At 38.5% G+C, this 19,933-nt stretch overlaps 1 protein-coding gene across 5 annotated transcripts in view; it reads right to left on the bottom strand.

The window, feature by feature from the left end:
• Positions 1 to 19,933, bottom strand: part of fgf12b (fibroblast growth factor 12b) — a 73,312-nt gene that overhangs the window by 16,886 nt on the left and 36,493 nt on the right. For 4 of the 5 annotated variants that reach the window (XM_084419873.1, XM_084419872.1, XM_084419870.1 and 1 more), the window contains exon 2: positions 1,683 to 1,793. In XM_084419873.1, coding sequence (XP_084275999.1) covers positions 1,683 to 1,734 — 52 coding nt within the window. In that variant the 5' untranslated portion in view covers positions 1,735 to 1,793. Of the gene's footprint in view, positions 1 to 1,682; positions 1,794 to 4,800; positions 5,601 to 19,933 lie in introns of those variants that run through there. The other variant, XM_084419869.1, reaches the window with a different exon arrangement.

Here is a 19,933-nt window from a genome sequence, read left to right as displayed (position 1 = left end):
TTGGGCAATTCATCGACTGGCCGCCTGAGGCTACATGCAAAAGTGAGTCAAATCTGTATCTCCCCCATGTTAAAATGCCCAACTTTACAGCAGAAAAAAACATGTTTACAGCCTGGAGCAAAAAGTGGGTTTGGTCTATATAGCTAGTTTTGCCCTTCATGACGACTGTGAGGGGGGTGAATTTTTTTATAACTCATCCGTTTAAGTTATATTAAGCCTTAAAGATCTGCATAATTAAGGGCGTGGCCACTTGAGTGACAGGTGGATTGCCGCTGCTTTACTACTAGCCGTTTGTCTGCTGTCTGTTAGCGGCAAGTCACCTCAGCTAATCCCGGCTTGCCATCTCTGCCGTGCTTGTGCCTTTTTTTGGGGATTATGTCATACAATTGATTCCGTCGTCATTGTCGAGTATCGAGAGAACAACCAGCGCTGTTTTTCAGTTGTTTTCCTCTGTGAACATGCACTCATATCATGGATGTCTGAACATGCACACATATCATGGATGTCTGAACATGCACACATATCATGGATGTCTGACAATGTTGTTGCTTTTTGGAGTTCAGATTTAACGTCTATAGATATAGAGGTTACACTGGTTCTGCGGTACCGTTGCTCTCACGGAACAGATAGACTATATGTGACCCTTTTTAAATTGAGATTTCTACATCATCTGAAAGCTGAACAAATAAGCTTTCCATTGATGTGTGGTTTGTTATGATAGGACAATATTTGGTTGAGATACAACTATTGTAAATCTGGAATCTGAGGGTGCAAAAAAATCTAAACATTGAGAAAATCTCCTTTAAAGTTGTTCATTTATGTTCACGATTGTGCTGCATTCACTCACACAAATACATGTTTTATATATTTACAGTAGGAAATTTTTTAAATATCTTCATGGAACATGATCTTTACTCTAATATCCTCATGATTTTTGGCATAAAAGAAAATCGATCATTTTGACCCATACGATGTATTGTTGGCTATTGCCACAGATATACCCGTGCGACTCGTGACTGGTTTTGTGATCCAGGGTCACATATAAAAGTTTATTTAACTTTTTATTGTTAAATAAAAAGTACCGTCAGATGAAATCCTGCAGGTGTCAGTGCTTTCTCCATGCAATAGATGCACACCTTTGAATGAGCGCGGATTTCTAGTGCATTTGCTTGAACTTCTTAGGTAATATCTATGGTTCGACCCATTTGAGTGGACTGAATAAGGCTCTCTACGAACTTGGCGTGCGATGTCGCGCTGACTGACATGTATGCGCATGAATCACTGTCACACGCACAAGCTCAGAGCAATATTGCAAGTTACTGCATGATAATACATTTTTAACTGGCAGAATAATAATGCATCACGATACACAGTCTCACTTTTAGCTATGTCTTTTAACTATCATAGTATTTCGAAGGGCAAAAACATGGACTTTAACTGTTGGCTTTACTTCTTCAAGTCAGCTGTCACTGTAGCGCGAGGCCAGTAGCATATAGCATTAGCTCCTAAGCCTGAGCTAACTCGATCACGTCAAGCTATCCTCGCACACAGCCCATGTCTACATGTCTAAATGCATTGAGTTGCTGCCACGTGATTGGCTGATTAGATATTTTCTTTTTGTATTTCAGAGCATATGAGTTTGTGACACAGAGGAACAGAAAGGGGGAGAGAGAGAGACTCACTGTAGTCGCTGTTTTCATCTTTACTCCCAACGACGGTTCCGTCCGGCTGCATCTGCAAGTAGAAGCCCTGCTCACTGAAGAGCCTGGTCACTATCCCCTTCAACTGAGGATCTGAAACACACACACACACACACACACACATAAACACACACATTAGTCACTATCCCCTTCAACTGAGGCTCTGAAACACACACACACACACACACACACACACACGCACGCATGTCACAACTCACAACTGAAGAGCCTGGTCACTATACCTTTCAACTGACGCTCTGAAACACACACACACACACACACACACACACACACACACACACACGCACACACGCACACACACACACACACACACACACGTCACAACTCACAACTGAAGAGCCTGGTCACTATACCTTTCAACTGAGGCTCTGAAACACACACACACACACACACACACACACACACACACACGCACACACGCGCGCACACGCATGTCACAACACACAACTGAAGAGCCTAGTCACTATACCTTTCAACTGACGCTCTGAAACACACACACACACACACACACACACACACGCACACACACGCACACACACGCACGTCACAACTCACAACTGAAGAGCCTGGTCACTATACCTTTCAACTGACGCGCTGAAACACACACACACACACACACACACACACACACACACACACACACACACACACACACACAGCTGCAAAGCCTGGTCACTATACCTTTCAACTGACGCTCTGAAACACACACACAAACACACACACACACACACACACACACACACACACACACACACACACACGCACACACACGCACGTCACAACTCACAACTGAAGAGCCTGGTCACTATACCTTTCAACTGAGGCTCTGAAACACACACACACACACACACACACACACACACACACACACACACACACACACACACACACACACACACACACACACACAGCTGCAAAGCCTGGTCACTATACCTTTCAACTGAGGATCTGAAACACACACACACACACACACACACACACACACACACACACACACACACACACACACACACACACACACACACACAGCTGCAAAGCCTGGTCACTATACCTTTCAACTGAGGATCTGAAACACACACACACACACACACACACACACACACACACAGCTGCAAAGCCTGGTCACTATCCACTTGTGAAACGCACACAATCTAATAAACATCTTCAATTGTTTTTTGAGGCATTTTAGGTTCAGTAAATCAAGGAGCTGTAAAGGGTTGCTGACTTGATTACAGGTTCTTCTGATCAGCTCATGAAGAGCTATACACAACACATGTTTTATAGGACCTAAAAACATAAACAAGCACAAGTTTTAAGGGAATGGATGTCTCATAACGCATGCTGAACTGATCACTGCGATGTACGCTTGTAAATGAAGGAATTAAAAAAGGAGCCTGTCATGCTGCCGAAGTGCTGCTAACCAATTAAAATGTGTTAATTGTTTTATAGCTAATTGTGTTAGTAAACCGGCTCCACTTCTCTGACATCTGTGACACCGTCTCACTCCTCAGCATGACTTCAGTGCAATATCAGTATTAAAGGCCACAAACTATAAAAAGACCTCTGACATTTGAGTTACAAACACACTTCTACAATATTTCTCATCTTAGAAGAGCTCAGTACGAACGGAGAGAAGCAAAGAGGAGTGAAACATGACGTCAGACATAAACAAACCCAACTGAGTAGAATATGATTTGCCAACTTTAATATGCATGTTTAATTTGAACACAAAAACACACACCTGTAATCTGTCAGAATATACAGTAACAGGGTCAAACTTTATAATAGTGTACATTAATAACATCAAACATTATTGCGTTATGTAATTATCATTACTGAAATGAAGTTTATACTTGAAACTTTCAATCTGTCAGTCTACTTATCATTTGTACAATACCAGTCAAAAGTTTTGGATCGGTAAGATTTTTAATCTGCATTTATTTGATTAATAAAAATAAATAAAAAAAAGTAATATTGTGACATTTTTATTACAATTTAAAATAGCTGTTTTCTGTGTGAATATATAGATTTCTAAATGTTTCTGAAAAAATATTCTTATTATTTTAATACAGTAAAAATAGTGAAAAATTATTACAGTTTAAAATAACTGTTTTCCATGTGAATATATAGTGAAGTGTAATTTATTCCTGTGATTTTCCAGCATCATTACTCCAGTCTTCAGTGTCACATGATCCTTCAGAAATCAGTCTAATATGATGATTTGATGCTCAAGAAACATTTATGATTATTATCAATGTTGAAAACAGTTATTTACATTTTTATTTCAGGATTCTTTGAAGAATAGAAAGTTCCAAAGAACAGCATTAATCTGAAATATAATCTTTTGTAACATTAAACACTAACGTTCAAAAGTTTGGGGTCAGTAAGAATTTTTATTACGTTTTTTTGGGGGGAAAGAAATAAAATAAATCAATACTAGGATAAATTAAATTGATCAAAAGTGACAGTAAAGACATTTATAATGTTACAAAAGATTTTATTTTCAAATAAATGCTGCTCTTTCGAACTTTATATGTATCAATGAATCCTGAAAATGAATGTAAATAACTGTTTTCAACACTGATAATAATCATAAATGTTTCTTGAGCATCAAATCATCATATTATACTGATTTCTGAAGGGTCATGTGACACTGAAGACTGGAGTAATGATGCTGGAAAATCACAGGAATAAATTACACTTTACTATAAATTCACACAGAAAACAGCTATTTTAAATTGTAATAATATTTCACAATATTACTTTCTTTTTTTTCTTTTTTTATCAAATAAACGTAGCCTTGGTTAATCTTACCGATCCATAACTTTTGACTGGTATAGGTGTATATAGAACACATTATAAATGCTAATGCGATCATCAAAGTTATGAATAAAACAATCACGCAGTCCAACTTGCAGTAATATAGTGCAGCATAAACATACATCATCATCATACCCTCAAATATATATCTGTTGGCCGCGCGCACAGGTGATCATCACGCGAGGTGTTTATCTGGAGCTCCGCGCGCACAGGTGTGTGTGTGTGTGTGTGTGCGTGCGTGAGGTGTGAACGAACTGACCTGATTTCCGTCGCACGGGTCGTTTTTTCCCGCTGCAGAATCGGACTTTACCGAAGAGCCCGAACAGGTGCCGGTTGCACAGGGAGGTTCTCCCGGACGGCTCTTTGCCCGGGCTGGAGCGACGCTTACCGGTCGTCGCGCGCTCACTGTTCGCCTCGCGCGCCTGCCGTTTCTGTCGGATGAGCGAGCTCGCGAGCGCCGCGGCCATCTCACGGGACACGGAGGGACGCGGGTCCGGTCGGTGCGGGGACGATCGTGCAGATTCGCTGCGGATTCACGGTGCGGATCACCGGCGCGAGGGAGCGAGCGCGCGCGCTTCTCTCGTGCAGGCATGCACCGGAGCATGAGCGATACCGATAGACTCGGTTACTTACCACGGAAAGCACTTAAGAGTTACATAACCGCACAATTAGACCACATAACAACAGAGAGCGTGCAAAAAAATGAGAGTCACAAGTTAACGGGAACGTCCGTTATTCATGATATATGCGAAGAGCTTCTGTGTAAAATGCGCGGATGAAATCAGGGTCGATGCTGTTAAGTTGTCATCATCAGTAACACATCCGTGATCCCGTTTGTCCTCAACATGTTGATTTAGCAACATTTCTGTCCGGTAGATCCAGTGCAGGGAAACGCATCAAAGCAAAATCCAACATTTTTCCCCGAGAAACCGAGAACGCGAGAACGCATTTTGTGTGATTCCAGCCGAATAGATGAAGTTCAGAATGATGCTGAGGAAAAGAGAGACACGGGAGGGGGAGTGTGTGTGTGTGTGTGTGTGTGGTCACAAGGAAGAAGGAAAAGGAGAAGGAGAGCGACTCGACTGAGAACAGGGGGGGGGGGGGGGGGGGGGGGGGAGGTCAAAGCAACAGCTTTCCCGAAAAGAAATGGCACAACCGTCCGCAACCAGAAACAAAACTCAAAGTCAAAGTCACCATGAAATCAAAATGGACAGTTATGGAATACCGCAGCATTTATTATAAATTATTCATCCGTGCACATCATTTTTGGTTTAAATTCATGTTCCTCGTAATCTTGAATCAGAACAACTTCCCCTCCCCTTCTGCAGCAACATCTCTTCTCTGATGACGTCATTACTGGCGTGAGGGCGGGGCAAACTGTCACTCAAATGAGATCGACCAATAGCAAAGCACAACCATTCAAACAATCCCCCATGGATCAAATCAAGCCCCGCCTACATTTGTTCTCGTTCCAGAAGATGTGGATGCATTTGACAAGCCTGCAGTTTGTGAACGATGACACGTTTAGTCATGTGACGCATATTGTTTATTCACTTTCCTTTAATTCCTCCCTATTCAGCTCATGCTGCTTTGTATTATGAGCACTTCTTGCCTCTTTACGATGAATCGCTTGCTGTATTCCTCATTTTTTAAACTGCTTTGGATAAAAGCGTCTGCAAAATGAATAAATGCAAATGTAGTACTGTGTAGTCATGTGATGCATATTGCACCGGTTGCACAGTAAGATGATTTAAAGGTAAGGGTAGGCAATTTTTCGATTAAAAACTATTTTTGTTATTCTGGTTTGAAACTCTCTTCACATCCTGAATCAATAACAGAAGTGGTCTAAATATTACAAAAATTACATATATATCAATCTGTGGACAAGAAGCTTTCAAGAAAAATGCTTCAAGTGCAAAAAGAGTGTTTTGAAACAAACACGCCGTTTTCAAATGTATCCAGATTGATATAAACATAGCCTGAAATGGTGTTTCTCACTGGACAGATTACTGTAAACATGTATTGTTGGTTTAACGTTAAAAAAGTAAGTTACCTGGTGGCCTTAAAATTTTGAGTTCGTTGAAATTAAAAATTTGAGTTCATACAATGAAGGAGATTGGTTTAATTAACATACACTCAAAATATTATGTTATCTGAAACACGTTAATTATCTAAGTTGATTTGACAAAAGATAAAAAGTTGTGATAAAATCATGAAAATATTTTTTTTAGGGCTAATCGCATCCAAAATAAAAGTTTGTGTTTACATAATATATGTGTGTGTACTGTGTATAATTATTTTGTATATATAAATACACACACATGCATGTATTTATTTAAGATTTTTTATTTATTTATATATAAAATATTTATATTTATTTATAATACAAATTATAAATCTATCTATCTATCTATCTATCTATATATATATATACACACACACACACACACAGTATATATGAGCAACTATTTCTTAAATATATGCATGTGTGTATATTTATATATACAAAATAATTATGCACAGTACACACACATATATTATGTAAACAGAAACACAAACTTTTATTTTGGATGCGATTAATCGCGATTAATCGTTTCACAGCCCTCAAATTAACGACAAAAATCAGTGCAGATTCAGCGCGAAAAGTCGTTTACCGACGCTCGCAAGATGTCGAGTACGAAACAAATGTTGCAAATAAATCATTACAATGCAGAACCTTGTAAACGAGTCAGTATCATTAGGACAACGTTTAATTAGGGCATTTCAAACGCGGTTCGATTATTACGTTTATGGATGGTTTGGCTTCCCGCGATCGCGTTTTACGATGAACGGCGGCCGTTAATTTGCGCGAGTAGATGTAGCGACGGGTGGATGCTGACTCAGGTGCCGATAGCGTATCGAAGACACTGAGCTGTCGGGTGCTGACTGAGAGATGGCTTCTGAAGTCTCCAGTAAAGAGGCCAATCACTGTGACCCAGATACATCATTCAACCTTCATCACACAACACTGATTATTTTATCACTGAGAGAAAGAGAGAGACGGGGGAAAAGAGAGAAAGAGAGGATGTCTATCTATAGTCTCCGCTGAGTAGGCCAGTAGTACTTGTGCACACACACACACGCGCACGCTTCGCAAACGCACACACACACACACAATGTAAAATGGCTGATATTAAGAAGGAAAACACTAAATTACAGTAAGATTGAACTCTTTAACTGCATGACCTCATGTGATGAGAATAAACAATAGTGCGCCAAATTTATGTGCTTTTCATTGATATTTTTGGTCATGCATGTGTTTTTTTTAGACAACATTATAATGTACAGTATTAAATATGGATAACTACTCATTTTGAGATGAATAGTTCATGAGGAAGGTCGGACCTCCATTACAGGATAGTGCAGTTCAAGAAGTAGTTCCTCTTAAAGAGTTAAATCTCAGACGAAATCTAGTGCTTTCCCTTTAAAGGGGCGGTTGACTATGATTTGACTTTTCTAACTTTAGTTAGTGTGTAATGTTGCTGTTTGAGCATAAACAACATCTGCAAAGTTACGACGCTCAAAGTTCAAAGCAAAGGGAGATATTTGCTTTTAAAGAAATCACTTTTTAAGGACTACAACAAACGGCTGGTAGAGACTACACCACATTCCTCCCGGGTTAGTGACATCACCAACCCTAGAATTTACATAAACCCCGCCCCCGGAACACGATTTATAGATTATCAAGACAGAATATGCTAATCAGTGACTAGAAGATAACTACACATAAGCTTCATAAATTCATCAACTAACCATTCAGAAATGTCCTGTTGCTTCTACATGTTGTCTCTTCTTCTTGAGTCTCTCCATCATTGTCTGACTCCGGTTTGAACATAAAAGACTAAAATTTTTTGAAATGTTCAGTGCATGTGTGTGTGAGGTAAAAGGACACAAGCTGTTGAAGCTCCGCCCCCTGTGCCGGGAGCAGCAGCTCATTTGCATTTAAAGGGACAGACACAAAAATGACACGTTTTTGCTCACCCTCAAAAAGTGACAATTTTAACATGCTATATAAAAATATCTGTGCTAAACATTGAGCTAAAACTTCACACACACACTCTGGGGACATCAGACTTATTTTACATCTTGTGAAAAGGGCATTATACCACCCCTGTAAATTAGCGCCAGATGATGGAAAAAATAATCTCAAGGCAGGCGTGTCTACATTTAAAAGGTCCAGTGTGTAATTTTTAGCGGCATCTAGTGGTGAGCTTGCGAATTGCACCCAACAGAAGTTACAATGGCCGACAGGAAGTGATGTCGTCGTCTGAGATAGCAGAGAGTAGCCAGTTCAGCAATGAGCTTTCTTTACAAAGATAAATTCAGAAATTAGGTTTACTTAATTATTCAGTAAAACGATATGATATTGTGAATATTATTGTGACTTGTTCATCATTGTGTCAGTGTTTTATTCGCTGACTTCAGCTTTAGCTTCTTTACACGAAGAACAACACAGTGACGAAACGCGTGTGTCCGTTCAGGGCCACTGTAGAAACACGTGTGTGTAAGGAGACCCGCGGTGTGTGTAGAGAGAAATGCTCATTCTAAGGTGATAAAAACATAAGGAAGGTCTTTATACACCACTGAAAACATAGTTATGTATATGATATTGCAACAGATCCTCCTAAATATTACACAATGCACCTTTAAATATGAGATTTTTTCTGTTGAGTCACCAAAGCGCAGTGACCTGTAAAGAACAAGATGAGAATAAGGAGGAAGAGGAAGGCCGAGCTGAAAGACGAGTGTTGAAGATGACCCCAATGACCCAGGAGTAGTATAACCCCATCTCAGCACTGCAGGTGTGTGTGTGTGTTCTGAAGAGTGTATCCTATACCCATCCCAAAATGAGTGTACGTTTCAAATCAGAGATCAGATTTGGGAAAATAAGAAAAGAGACGGAAACTGAAACTCTATAATCTGTATTCAGTGTCTTTGGGTTGGTGGGAGCCGTGCTCTGATTGGTCAGTCGATGAAGGAAGGAACCAATCGCAATCTGTCGTTATTATGACCCCTGATGGAGCAGTTTGGAAATTGATCTGAAAACTCAACACCAACACACACACACACACACACACAGGTCATCAACTCTTTTGAAGTTTCCGTTGTCATTGTGATCAATGTCTTGACCCCTTCACATGGACACACTTATATAAATACAGCATTTTAAACATGCTGTCCGTGGCGCACTATATTAGCATAAACGCTTTCAGATATTGCATGAATTAAGCTGGGTTCAGACTACACAATATTTTTGTCTGATGCGTCCCGATGGCAGTTGTCATTTACGAATCACCACGTACCTGATATCGTGTAGTCTGAACCCGGCATTACTTACAAGTCGAAAATTTTAACATTATCGCCCAGTTATATATTAAATGTTGTATATATATATATATATATATAGGACATCCTACTTTACCAGCAAATCTCTGCAGCTTGAGTGTTTCAACACAAAATGTAACTATTATAGACCAGCTGTACAAAGTTGGATATACAACTATGTCCAACTTTATCCACATACACTCACGTAAATCAATATACACTCTTAGAAAGAAGGTTCAATAGGGTTCTATATGGAACTTAAGGGTTCTTGACTCAATTCTAAAGAACCCTTTATGCTAAAAAGGAAATGTCTTACATGATTGCATAATACTATCATAAAAAAAAATCTAGTGCTAAAGTACATTTACGAGCTGCTTCAGTCATAAAATTGATAAATATTAAATAAAAATATTTATAAAAAATGAAATAAATATTAATTAAAAGTAAATCCATAAAATGATGGGACCCCTGAAAGCTTCTATGAAGCACCTTAAAGATTCTATGTAGAATCTTTTCTTCTAAGCAAATTTGCTATATTATTAACTATATTAAAGTCCCCCTGTAGTCAATAATTCTATCCCTTAAAACTCATCTTTCCTTAATTTTTTGCTTTAAATTATCTTGAATGTAACTTGACACCCTCATTTAGTATGCGCGGTTCTATGAATATGCAAATGAGCCCCGCCTCCACTCACTCACTCAGCTCAGAGATCCACTGGTTGACGATCACACGTTGATCTGATTGGTTACAAGGTAGTTTGTGACGTCAGAAACACCAGCGATTTCAAAGCATGCAAATAAGAAATGGAAAATACTCAGCAATGCTGTCGAGTCGACTTATGAATTTACACACGGTTTGTCTTAAAGCATATTAAAAACACCACATAGACACATAAACAACATTAAAAGCTGGATTTTCACCACAGGGCGACTTTAACTATCCAGATTTTCTGCAAAGCTGCTTTGAAACGATGTGTATTGTGAATAGCGCTACACAAATACATTTAACTTTACATCTATGATCCCAGCATTGCATTGCATTCTAGAAATGACACTGATAATGCTGCATTAAAAGGCAGTATTATTAAACTACCTAACTAGACTTTGCACTCTGGGATGCCTATAGAAGTGCAGCTCACTAAGTCAACGGCTCAATGCTGCCGCTTAGTGGTGAGCAGTGTGAAGCGCAGCCTCCACCACCATCATCATCATCATCATCATCCACTAAACACAACAGCATCGGCAGCTCCACAAATAAACACTACAGAGAGTGCGATGAATGTTTCATGTGTACCAGTGTATTTGCGTGACGCAGTCGTTTATTCTGAGAGCCTGCATCATTTATGAGCATCTGCCTGCACTCACTCACATCAGTACCGCTCTCACATCCGCATGCAGCTTTAAAACCTTCAACAAACAACAACAGCAACAGCAAAATGCCTATAAACATTCACTCACACTGATTTGAGACTTTAAATGCAGGCAATGGAAGTCCTTGATTAGAGCAAGTCATGGTACTATTTATATCCATATTAGCAACCCATGTATAATGCAGTGCCTTTGATCTCCCCGAATCATGCATTTCATTTATACAATCCTTTATGACGTCATCATGCTGTCCTAATTTTTTTTTATTTTGGTTAAAAAGAGAAAGAGAAAGAGTGTCTCTGGATCATCTCCACTAGGTGGCAGTAAAACATCCTGATCCTATAGGAAGCTTGTTTCCCACCACAGAATAAAAAAATTAAAAAAAGGTAATCGTGACTTTTTATCTCAGAAATGCGTGATATCAAGTCACAATTGCGTGTTATAAAGTCAGAATTGTAAGATATAAACTAGAAATTCTGAGGGAAAAAGTATTTTTTCAGTCTTCAGTCTTTTTTTTCCCCTTAGAATTGGACTTTTTAACCTGCAATTGCAAGTTTATTTCTCACAATTCTGACTTTATATCATGCAATTGTGAGTTTATATCTCGTTATTGTCTTTATAGCATGCAATTTTGAGTTTATATCTTGCAATTCTAACTTTATAACATGCAATTGCAAGTTTATATCTCACAATTCTGAGAAAAGATGTCAGAATTGCGAGATATAAACTCGCAATTGCCAGAAAAAAAGTCAGAATTGTGAGTTTATATCTCGTTATTCGGACTATAACATGCAACTGTGAGTTTATTTCTTGCAATTCTAACTTTATAACATGCAATTGCAAGTTTATATCTAACAAATCTGAGAAAAGATGTCAGAATTGCGAGATATAAACTCGCAATTGCCAGAAAAAAAGTCAGAATTGTGAGTTTATATCTCATTATTCGGACTTTATAACATGCAACTGTGAGTTATTTCTTGCAATTCTGAAAAATTACGTCAAAATTGTGAGATGAAAACTCGCAATTGTGAGATAAAAAGTCGCAATTATCTTTTTTCTTTTCCCCTCCGAAAGAAATGTATACGTTTATTCAGCAAGGATGCATTAAATTGACCAAAAGTGACAGTAAAGACACTTACAATGTTACAAAAGATTTAGTTTTCAAATAAACGCTGTTGTTTTGAACTTGGCACATTTAATGTCCAACAACATGTATATTTTAACAACATGTATATTTTAGTCAGAATTATTGCGCTCGGTCTGTTTGGCTCGTTCACTGAAGTCTGTGAAGTTTAGCGGAGACTCGCGGAGGCTCATCCAATCCTGATGAGGAAAATGGAAATATTTGCATGATTTTCTAACATTTACAGATGGCGATTATACATGTGACGTGATGAAAACACCACGTGCCAAACGCATTACAGCACAAGTATCTGATGCAGTAAACCAGGCTATACGCGTTAACTATTACTATTCGCGTTAGTTATATTGAAGCCCTTTATATAAAGCATACTCATATTTAGGACAAATTGGATTAATCTCTTGCCCAATCGGATATGCAATATGCAAATTGGATTAAGCTCACTTTGTGTCCTCCGCTATTTTCCTATCAAACTACTGTATATATCGATATAAACGCTATTGCCTCATCCTATATCATTCAAACTCGATGTACCGCCCAGCCCTGTATTTTTAATCAAAACATTAAAACTCTTACCAACTCCAAACATTTAAACGGTAGTGTATATGTATAGGCCTAATACCTTAGCATAGAACAAACAACTAGGCTAAGCCTAAAACTAGGGATGCTCTAATCAGGATTTTTGCAATATTTGTTACGATATTCTTGTTGATACCGATCCCAATCCTTCAAGCTTTATATAAGTGATATATAATTATAAGTGTAAGCTCTCGGTTGACTGTCACTGATAAACACAGAAGGCATTTTAATGGTTTCAGGTGGCATACTTAGAAGTAATGGCTAATTATTTCTACCTTTTTGTGTTTATTCAAAGTAATCAAAAGTTATGGCATTTGAAGCCATGGTAGCTTTTTTTTACCAAACAAGTGATCTGAGTGTTTTAATGAACATAAGAAATGCGTACATGTGTAAAAGCCTCACACCGTGTCCTAACTACACACAATAAAAGGTTATTTTCCACATTAATCAGAGCGTTTGTCCTAACCAGCCGCTGGAACAACAAACACAAAGTGTGGCGATGATAATCTCAGGCGCTGTTTATGTGCTTTATTTAATGTTAAAAGCGTGTAATGTGACTTTGAATATCGTTTAGTGCTCCAGCTTTGTAGCTGTAAAAGCAAAAGTGGATAATTCACCTCAGATCTTGAAATTAAACAAATGGAAACAAGAACGTTCAAACTGTGAACAAACAAGTGTATTCTTTGACAAAGATTGTTTTAGTAACTCAGTAGCCTATGTGTTTTTAATAATGTTTAAATGGTGTGATAATTGTGAATTTGATTATGTAGCTACTTATCCATTTTCTTGCGAGTGCCGTCGAGATTACTCTCTGGTGCCGCGAGACTCCGCCCACACGCTGTTCTGATTGGCTGACTCTGCCCACACGCTGTTCTGATTGGCTGTGGGTTTTGATTGATTTTTATGTATCTTGCAGTTGCGTCGTGTCTAGTGTGGACAGACAAATTATTTGTCGCTGGAATCTTATCGTATCGCGTCTGGTTAGGACACGATGTCACGAAAAAACGATCGATCCTATCCAAGCGGCTCCAGCTGTAAAACAGTGTCTGATTGGTCTCGACACATCATCCCTATATCCATTATCAGGGTGGGAAATTAACACCCGCCACCAGCCAATGGCGGGTACTTTTTCAAAGTGGCGGGTGACTTTGCCTTGTATAGCAGCCACTGTGGCTGGTGGATTGTAAAACTCATTATCTGCTAATGTGAACACGCCTACTGAGAGCGCGCGCTATTCAAACGCAAATGACCTGAGGCAATCCATGCAAACATGTCAACGCCCACATCAGCTGGATAAAACACATCAAGTTTGATCAGATTCATGTACTTTACGTCGTCTTTGCTACGCTGTGAGGAATAATACTATCAATAATAATCCTGGGAAATTTACCTCAGAAGTGCTGGTTTAGATTCACTTCGAGGAGCAACGGATCCAGCTGAGGATTGTGAATAGTAAGTTATTTATTCTTAAGTGCTTTATTCTAATCGCGATATGCAGTAGTGTCTGTAAACCGCAAAAAGACTGTTTAAATATGAATCGCGTGTCTGTGTGTGAACGAATGAACGGCACAGCTGTAGTAAACAACAGCGCGCATCTGTGCTGTTCATTCACACTCGCACTTACATTAGTAAACATGTTATTTTTACATGAGCACATCAACTAGTTTAGCTTTTACCAAACTATATTGCTTTACTGAGATAAGTAAAAATCGACTGAAATATGTTGAAATAAAATGTCTTTGTATAAGCAACATATTAAACTGCATTAACACTTATATGCTAATATATCATAAAACCGTTATGTTACAGACGAAATATGAATGTTTAGACAAGATTTCGTTGATTAGTTCTGGATAGATTATAAAGTTTTTACTGTAAAATAGACTACTGTCACATCAAATAAGCTTTTGTTCGCCAATTTCTGCTCATATGTTAAATATATAGTATGGGATGTTTTGTCAAAAATGAAGTAGTTATATTGAATTATAAACTAAGATGTTATTATAGTGTTTGTTCCAATATTCAAACTAATGAATCCTTAACTTTGAAATACGTATGATAAAATGTATACTTTTTACAAAGAAAGATTACACTTGAAATATTGTTAAAATTGTGATTGTTGTTGTAATTGTATAATGTAAATGTAAATGTATATCTGTGTATTGTTTACATGCACGTCAGTGGCAACTTTTTACAGTTTTACGTTATCAAGTGGTGATCGGTTTGTAAGATTGACCAAATTTAGTGACTACCGACCGAGTGATAGAATGTGATTATCGACTGATACCGATACCGCAACTTATGACGTCAGAAGTAGCATGGTGCGTCATGGCGTAGCGTCAATATCAGCAGTATGATGCATTACTCGCATAAGTTGCGCTTTAGACTTAAGTGGAATCCGTATGTTCGTTTGGCCGGAAACTAGTTATTTTACTTTATAAAGTTTTAAAGGGGCGGTTGATTATGATTTCACTTTTCTAACTTTAGTTAGTTTAGTTAGTGTGTAATGTTGCTGTTTGAGCATAAACAACATCTGCAAAGTTACGACGCTCAAAGTTCAGAGCAAAGGGAGATATTTGCTTTTAAAGAAATCGCTTTTTAAGGACTACAACAAACGGCTGGTAGAGACTACACCACATTCCTCCCGGGTTAGTGACATCACCAACCCTAGAATTTACATAAACCCCGCCCCCGGAACATGATTTATAGATTATCCAGACAGAATATGCTAATCAATGACTAGAAGATAACTACACATCAGCTTCATAAATTCATCAACTAACCATTCAGAAATGTCCTGTTGCTTCTACATGTTGTCACTTCTTCTTGAGTCTCTCCATCATTGTCTGACTCCGGTTTGAACATAAAAAACTAAAAGTTTTTGAAATGTTCAGTCAGTGCATATGTGTGTGAGGTAAAAGGACACAAGCTCTTGAAGCTCCTCCCCCTGTGCCGGGAGCAGCAGCTCATTTGCATTTAAAGGAACAGACACAAAAACTGTGTTTTTTGCTCACCCTCAAAAAGCAACAACTTAAACATGCTTTATAAAAATATTTGTGGGGTATTTTGAGCTAAAACGTCACATACACACTCTGGGGACATCAGAGATTTATTTTACATCTTGTGAAAAGGGCATTATACAACCCGTTTAAATATGAATATTCTTCTTACACAAACTCATCGTTTTGCTTCAGAAAGCCTTTATTAACCCCCCCGGAGCTGCGTGAAGTTCGTTTATGCACGTTTTTGAGCTTGAATCTGTTGGTTGCAATCCAATTGTCATTATAAAGCTTGAAAAAGCCAGGATATTTTTTTTAATATAACTCCGAAATGTCATATACATCTAGGATGACTTGATGGTGAGTAAATCATGGGCTAATTTTCATTTGAAAGTGAACTACTCCTTTAAGTCACTTCCGTGTTGGTTTCAAGAGAGAGAGAGAGAGGAAGGTTGCCGCTTGGTAAAAACGCAATACTTATTCCCAAACAAACCTCAAAAAGTTATGCATTCAACACACATCTCTGTGCTACAATCCTGCAGATTAATGTCCGAACATAAAACGTTCACACGGCATGCGATGCTGGGATAACAACGGTCACACAATGGCAGCCCTGCACTGACACATTCACTTTAAGGAGAGAACAGTTGCCATTGTAAAGGCAAAGTGTTGGGAAGTACTGTAACTATGGCAACACTTCTTCAATATGGGAAAGGTGACTGGATAATGCAGGTGTGTTTGAGAGCATCTGCAGTGTGTGTGTGTGTGTGTGCTGATACGACGTGTGACATGACAGAACTATTAAGCAAACACCCCACGGCGTCTATCGCTCTCACAGCGTTTAAACTATCACTGCAGAAAAAAAAAGAAAGAAAATCAAGGTCAGGTTGCTATAAATAACCAGATTCATGAATTATTTCTGCCTGAACATTACTGAACACGTGTCTCTAGTCCACACCTAAACAAGTACACTACAAAACGTACACATATTGTACACAAAATTAACCCAGACACAACCGTCACACGGTTTCAATGGCTAATGAACATGGGATTTTGTCTCGGTGATGATGCAGTTCATCTCACGACTCTTTCTGAGGACACTGTGTGTGATTTATGATCTTTAGCACACTCTGGTTTATTCATGACGTGCAGAACGACATTCAAATCCCTCCTGGACGGTGTCTGACACCAATGCCAACATAACAGCATACGTTTATGCTTCTATAATAGTAAAAACCACAACAAGCTATAGTACTGACATGACATAATTATCTTTAATGATCTGAGTGGGTTCAGTCAGAAAGTGTGTGGGATCTGTAAATCAGCAGCTCTGACTGTAATGGCACCAGTAATTGGATATAGTGTGTGTGTGTGTGTGTTGTGTGTGTGTAGTTATTGATTAAAAACTGGGGCAGCTTCCAAATGCATTGCTGGAATCTGTGATCAGGCTCAGAGACACTGGCGAGATCCCATAATGCACCTGTGGAAGAACAACAATAGAGCCCACCCATTCTGATTTCAACTAGGGCTGCGCGAAATCAGAAAACCAGACATTTGCGATATATATTGTGCGATATGAAAACAGTTTCACCAGACGAAAGAATAAATCATTCTAGAATTTAGATTTTGTAGAGGAGTGAATCTGCATAGACACTAATAAACACATTACAAGCACAGATAAATACAATAGAACAAAGACATCAATGAAATAAACAGTGCTTTATGTTTTTCAGGCAAGTCTAACAGTACAGAAATTAAATAATTAAATGTGAATTAACACTGCATAGTCTTCACTGTATAAACTGAATATAATATGTTGTTGTTTGTTTAACTTTAATGACAGACAGCTGCAGGAATATTAGGCTGCTGTCACTTTAAGATCCAACATACTGATACACATCTGTGTCTTTCTCAACTGTTTACGTTCACGCAAGTCATAAGAGGCTAGGGGTGTAAGAAAAAATCGATACACATGAGTATCGCGATATTTTATTTTGCAATACTGTATCGATTTTTTTTTTTTTTTTACGTCCAAAAATATTCATGGTACGACGGTGGTTCACGTTTATGTTGTTTAAAAGGCTCGCCGAACGGTGCGTGTCCACTGGCACGGAGCGAGCGGAGCAAGCGTTTTCAATTCATTCCATGGAAGTCGAGCTTCACGCTCAGCAGTGCATTTTGGGATTGACAGCGGACCGGAGAAAGCGTTGAGAGCGACTGAGAGCGTCAAAAGGTTGGGCAGAAAAACGCGGTCGGCAGTTTATGATGGATTTAGTGTGTAAATCATTTTGTTTACAAATTAGACGCTTTGCAGTTGTTTATATATGTTAAAGATTTTATTTTGGATGTGTTTATTGTTATTATATTGGCTGGGTTTATAAAATTGAAAGGATCTTTGCTTGGTGCATTTGGAAACAAAGCTTGTCTATTTCTAAATGTAATCGCGTTCATGATGATTATACTGTCCGTGTGTTGAAAAAAACAAACACACTCGTAACAGACACACCCCAAAGCGGAGACGTTACCTACAGCGTTGCCAGCGGCACCGAGCGTAGTTTTGCCGCTGTAGTGGACGCGCACCGTGAAGCTGCGTTCACACCAAACGCGAATAGAGTGTCTGGCGCGAGTGATTTCAATGCAAAGACGCGTTTACGCGCGTCTGGAGGTCCTGTCGCGCGAATGAGGCGTTTAGCGCGGCAGACGTTAATTTGCCTCATTGCGCGTCCAGTTCTTTTAAAATCTTTTATCACATAAAAACTTGATTTCAATAGGCCTATATGACACATTCATTTTGTTCACTTTCATTCATTTTCGTCCAGTTCACGTTGTTGTTTTGTATTGTGACAGGGGCTATGTATTTTCTTTTATTATGGCCTACTTGAGAAATATAAAAATTTGCTCACTAAGAACATGTGAACCACAATACCAAACTGGCAGTCTGATTTTCTGTGAACTGAATTGTTAACCTATAAAGTAAACTTCTTTGACTTTTATGCACATCATGTCTTTTTTTAAATATTATTTTTTCTAAAATTATAGTCCTACTTTAAAAAAATCCCAATATATCGCCTTATGCACAGTATCGAAATATATTGCAATATATTGAATCGTGACCCATGTATCGTGATACGTATCGTATCGCCAGATTCTTGCCAATACACAGCCCTATAAGAGGCTGTTACGGACACTTCCTGAGACGGACATTATGACATCATTTTGCATGTATGTGTCCGTTCAAGCGCAAATAGACGAGAAAGAGAACAGAATTTGGTGTGTTTGCGCACAGAAAACAGCGAGTGAGTAACGAATAAAGTTCTCTTTCGCATCTTCTTGCGCTAGAATGGCTTAAAATCGCTTGAATGTTTAAACTGACAGGATCTAAAACACGTGCAAATGATGAACCTCAGCTCTATGATGGGTAAACTTTCCCATTCATCTATCAGGCATGAGCACGTCATGATAGCGATGCTGAAACCACACACATCCGGCAGCACTAATTTCAAGCAGTTTCAAAAGCCAGAATTCTGTTCATAAAATATATTATAAATCGATTTTTATCGGACGATTTACATCGTAAATGCATCTCCACCTCTCAGACAAACCATTCAGAACTAGATAAGTACAAATCATACAATAGGGGAACTTAAAATCAAATTGAAATGGAGGTAGTGACAGTTTTGTGAGCTGGAAGATCCAAAATGTAATGTAACGAAGATTATACGAGTACATTTTACAAGAACGTACTATTTCAGTCTTTCTACTTAAAAATGTAATGTTTAATTCAATGTGTTGCTTGCCATTTCTTTGTAAATATTTCTAAGTGAAAATTGTTTCCTACATTTTTTCAGTGCAGTTTTGATTAAAAACTAGGGATGCACCGATTGGCCGGTCATAAATCGTTTTTTTTAAATGATTTCTATATTTTTATGTACGAAACAGAC

This window comes from Rutilus rutilus (genome assembly GCF_951802725.1).
Source record: "Rutilus rutilus genome assembly, chromosome: 9".
NCBI lineage: Eukaryota > Metazoa > Chordata > Actinopteri > Cypriniformes > Leuciscidae > Rutilus > Rutilus rutilus.
The sequence above is the reverse complement of the archived record's forward strand: the minus strand, read 5'-3'. Positions and strand labels throughout refer to the sequence as shown.